General features: G+C 45.4%; 1 protein-coding gene across 1 annotated transcript; it reads right to left on the bottom strand.

Annotated features, from left to right (window-relative positions):
* Positions 1-577: 577 nt before the first annotated feature.
* Positions 578-1,872, bottom strand: LOC147088152 (histone H2A type 2-C-like). The gene has a single exon (XM_085977927.1). It carries the CDS (start codon positions 1,667-1,669, stop codon positions 1,280-1,282), a length of 390 nt encoding a protein of 129 aa, XP_085834053.1. The 5' UTR covers positions 1,670-1,872; the 3' UTR covers positions 578-1,279.
* Between the last annotated feature and the right edge of the window lie 3,215 nt (positions 1,873-5,087).

Raw genomic sequence — 5,087 nt, forward strand, 5'->3', positions numbered from 1 at the left:
TAAAGTCATTGGATGGACTGTAATGTCTCCAGTTCTAACTGTTGGAGCCCGCTATAACCTGAGGCTACTTCGGATTGGTCGCTTGATTGGAATCAATTTCCTTAACAGAATTAACTGTTGGCCTCAATTGATCAATGTTATATTAAGTTTTAAGCATTCCACCAAATTGAAAGACAGACTTTTATTTATAATTATTGTATTCGACAAAGACAGACATAGGTTGTGGGTGGCTCTTAAAAGAGCCGTTGTGTTTTCTGGGTATTTTGTCAGTAAATTGTGGAGTTTTACTTGGAGATGGCATACTTTGCCACCCCGTGCTTGGCCATCTCCCCGGACAGCACCATACACACAGCGGTCTGGATGTGTGGACACAATCCGCACACTCCAAACTATTAGAGGTTGGTGCCATCTCCTGGCTGAAAGCGAGTGCTGCAACATGAGACAATTATTCAGCAGAAACCATTTTATTTCGGGGAGAAAATATGTCAGCACCGTGCTAATGTTCAACTTAAAACCATTGCCAAGTATTTATTGGTCAAGCTGAAAACTCCAAACAACCATTAAAAGCAGATGGACGCGCTCACCCGATTCTAGTGTGAACAGTGTGGTTGATCATTGATTGTGGGATAGACACTGTCTCTGTCACTCTGGTACTAGATGCCAATGTGAGATTCACTGCTGAATATGGGATACTGTATCTGTCACTGTCTGGTACAGTGGGTCAGTGTTGGACGGACAGGGAGTATAGGAAAGGCACTGTCTCTGTCACTCTGGTACAATGTGTCATTCTGGGATTGACAAAAGTGCATATGATAGACATATGTCACCCCCTGTATTGTCAGTGTCTGATTGGCTGGTGAAAAATGAGATACTGTATCTGACACTGTCTAGTACAATGTGACATTTTTAAATGTCTGATGAGGCTACACTAGATACATTATCTGTCACTCTCTGGTACTGTGTCAGTGTGGGATTGACAGATGAGTATAGGAAAAGCACTAGCACTCACTCACAGGTACTACATGTGAGTGAGGAATATTCATCAATACAGGATAGCTATTGTATCTGTCACTATGTGACGGTATGACAGTGTTTGATTGTCAGGTGAGTGATGGATAGATAACTTACTGGACAAAACTGTTGCAATGGAAATTCAAAGTAGAATTTAAGATTTTGGATAATTGTGAGCCATAGAACAGAACAGTAAAGAGCCCTTTCACAGATACAGTGGGTGGCTCTGAAAAGAGCCTTTGTGTTATTAGATTGAATCTTGTCTGCTTTACTTGCTCTTGGGGCTGGCAGTGCTGGTTTTCTTGGGCAGCAGCACCGCCTGGATATTAGGCAGCACCCCGCCCTGAGCGATGGTCACCTTTCCCAGCAGCTTGTTGAGCTCCTCGTCGTTGCGGATGGCCAGCTGCAGGTGTCTGGGGATGATGCGGGTCTTCTTGTTGTCGCGGGCCGCGTTGCCGGCCAGCTCCAGGATTTCAGCGGTCAGATACTCGAGCACAGCAGCCATGTAGACCGGGGCTCCGGCACCCACACGCTCAGCGTAGTTGCCCTTTCGCAGGAGCCTGTGAACACGGCCCACAGGGAACTGCAGTCCGGCCCGGGATGAGCGGGACTTGGCCTTGGCCCGAGCTTTACCGCCGGTTTTTCCTCTTCCAGACATTTCCACAATTCACTCGTTCAGAGAAAGAATGAGTCGCCTTCCACATCTGCCCTTCTTCTACCTTCTGGAGGAATGAAGACAGCCTACTTGTGATTGGTCAATCTGTGGTGGCTTTCATTGGTGTTTTCCGGTGACCAATCACAGTCTGCTTTTCCCGCCAATGAAAAGAGAGCGAAAATAACTGTCATCAACAGGCAGACCGCCAACCATTTTTTAATTTCAAACAGCCCGCCAATATTTTCCGAGGCCAGTATACCAGCGAATTAAGTTAATAAATTCACTATTATCCAACGATTTCTGAACATTTTTAAAATTTCTTTTGTATGACATCTCCCCCTTGCAAATTCCAGGCTGTTACAATCAGGATTAATTTCGGATTCAATTTCAACTTGTCACTGGCGGGATTCAATCCCCATTGATTCTGTAACGGGACACATTCCAGCTCAATCTGTGTAAAAGTGAGATTCACAGATTATCGATCGATCCTTTGCACAGGCGCTGCTGCGGGAGTGAAACCAGAACTGGGAGTCCTGCTGTGAGAAGAGAAGAGGGACAGAGTGTTCAAACTGCCCCCATTCTGGTCTCTAAGAAACCCCATTCTGGGTTATTACACTGCAGCAAACCTCCGGTGAATAAACAGATTGACTCCCAACTGGCTTTAAAAAAAAGAAAAGGTCTTGACAGAGAACAAGGTGACTGAAATCGAGTCTCATCCCCAAAACAAATAAACGTGTCTGAGAGCAAAGTGCAACCAAGGACCGTGTTTGTCGTTTGCTGGGCGGGAAATACAACAGCGACGCTAAAGTCGATCCGGTCAATGAAACTGCTTATCTGAGAATTCAAAACTAAATCTACAGCTGGAACTTCAAACGTTCTCAAACACGCTTGTTAATGAAATAATTACAGTACAAAAGGTAAATCATGCTTGACTAATTTATTGGAATTTTTTGAGGATGTAACTGGTAAAATAGATAAGGGAGAACCAGTGGATGTGGTGTATTTGGACTTTCAGAAGGCTTTCGATAAGGTCCCACATAAAAGATTAGCGTGCAAAATTAAGGCACATGGGATTGGGGGCAAGGTATTGACTTGGATAGAGAACTCGTTGGCGGACAGAAAGCAAAGAGTTGGAATAAACGGGTCGTTTTCCGAGTGACAGGCAGTGACTGGTGGGGTACCGCAAGGATCGGTCCTAGGACCCCAGCTGTTCACTATATATATTAATGATCTGGACGAGGGAATTGGATGTAATATCTCCAAATTTGTAGATGACACAAAGCTGGGTGGGAGGGTAAGCTGTGAGGAGGATGTCGTGAAACTCCAGTACAATTTGGACAGATTGGGTGATTGGGCAGAAACATGGCAAATGCACTATAATGTGGATAAATGTGAGGTTATCCACTTTGGTGGCAAAAACAGGAAGGCAGATTATTATTTGAATGGCAATAGATTGGGAGAAGGGGAAGTGCAAAGAGACCTGGGTGTTCTTGTGCACCAGTCGCTGAAGGTAAGCATGCAGGTGCAGCAGGCGGTTAAGAAGGCAAATGGTATGTTGGCCTTCGTAGCAAGAGGGTTCAAGTACAGGAACAAGGATGTCTTGTTACAGTTGTACAGGGCCTTGGTGAGACTGCACCTTGAGTATTGTGTGCAGTTTTGGTCGCCTTACCTGAGGAAGGACGTTCTTGCCATGGAGGGAGTGCAGCGAAGATTCACCAGGCTGATACCTGGGATGGCAGGAATGACGTATGAGGAGAGATTGTGTTGATTGGGATTATACTCACTGGAGTTTAGAAGATTGAGAGGGGATCTCATTGAAACTTATAAAATTCTAACAGGACTAGAGAGACTAGGTTCTGGAAGGATGTTCCCAATGGCGGGGGAGTCCACAACCAGGGGTCACAATCTAAGGATCAGGTGTTAGCCGTTTAGGACAGAGATGAGGAGGCATTTCTTCACCCAGAGAGTGGTGAACCTGTGGAATTCTCTACCACAGAATGCAGTTGAGGCCAATCCATTAAATATATTCAAGAAGGAGTTAGATATTTGTCTTAAAGCTAAAGGTTTCAAGGGATAAGGGGTGAAAGCAGGGACAGGGTACTGAATTTGGATGATCAGCCATGATCTCATTAAATGGTGGAACAGGCTCGAGCGGCCGAATTGCCTACTCCTGCTCCTATCGTCTAAGTTTCTATGTTTATCAATCAGTCTTTGGTAGTGTGTGTGAGTGTGGGATTCCTTCTGTATCTGTCAGTCTCCAGTAGTGTGAGTGTGGCATTCTGTCTGTGTCTGTGAGTCTCTGGTAGTGTGTGTGAGTGTGGGAATCATTCTGTATCTCACTGTCTCTGGTAGTGTGTGTGAGTGTGGGATTCCTTCTGTATCTCTCAGTCTCTGGTAGTGTGTGTGAGTGTGGGATTCATTCTGTATCTCTCAGTCTCTGGTAGTGTGTGTGAGTGTGGGAATCATTCTGTATCTCTCAGTCTCTGGTAGTGTGTGTGAGTGTGGGATTCATTCTGTATCTGTCAGTCTCTGGTAGTGTGTGTGAGTGTGGGAATCATTCTGTATCTCTCAGTCTCTGGTAGTGTGTGTGAGTGTGGGATTCATTCTGTATTTGTCAGTCTCCAGTAGTGTGAGTGTGGGATTCAGTCTGTATCTCTCAATCTCTGGTGGTGTGTGTGAGTGTGGGATTCATTCTGTATTTGTCAGTCTCCAGTAGTGCGAGTGTGGCATGCTGTCTGTATCTGTGAGTCTGTGGTAGTGTGTGTGAGTGTGGGATTCATTCTGTATCTGTCAGTCTCTGGTAGTGCGAGTGTGGGATTCATTCTGTATCTCTCAGTCTCTGGTACTGTGCGTGAGTGTGGGATTCATTCTGTATCTGTCAGTCTGTGGTACTGTGTGTGAGTGTGGGAATCATTCTGTGTCTGTCAGTCTCTGGTACTGTGTGTGAGTATGGAATTCATTCTGTATCTCTCAGTCTCTGGTAGTGCGAGTGTGGGATTCATTCTGTATCTGTCAGTCTCCAGTAGTGCGAGTGTGGCATTCTGTCTGTATCTGTGAGTCTCTGGTAGTGTGTGTGTGTGGAATTCATTCTGTATCTCTCTGTCTCTGGTAGTGCGAGTGTGGGAATCATTCTGTATCTGTGAGTCTCTGGTAGTGTGTGCGAGTGTGGAATTCCTTCTGTATCTTTCAGTCTCCAGTAGTGTGAGTGTGGGAATCATTCTGTATCTCTCAGTCTCTGGTAGTGTGTGAGAGTGTGGAATTCATTCTGTATCTGTCAGTCTCCAGTAGTGCGAGTGTGGCATTCTGTCTGTGTCAGTGAGTCTCTGGTAGTGTGTGCGAGTGTGGAATTCCTTCTGTATTTGTCAGTCTCCAGTAGTGTGAGTGTGGGATTCATTCTGTATCTCTCAGTCTCTGGTAGTGT

Source organism: Somniosus microcephalus, unplaced genomic scaffold, assembly GCF_052327205.1.
Source record: "Somniosus microcephalus isolate GS21.2 unplaced genomic scaffold, FLI_Smic_1.0 unresolved_chr5, whole genome shotgun sequence".
In the NCBI taxonomy this organism is placed as follows: domain Eukaryota; kingdom Metazoa; phylum Chordata; class Chondrichthyes; order Squaliformes; family Somniosidae; genus Somniosus; species Somniosus microcephalus.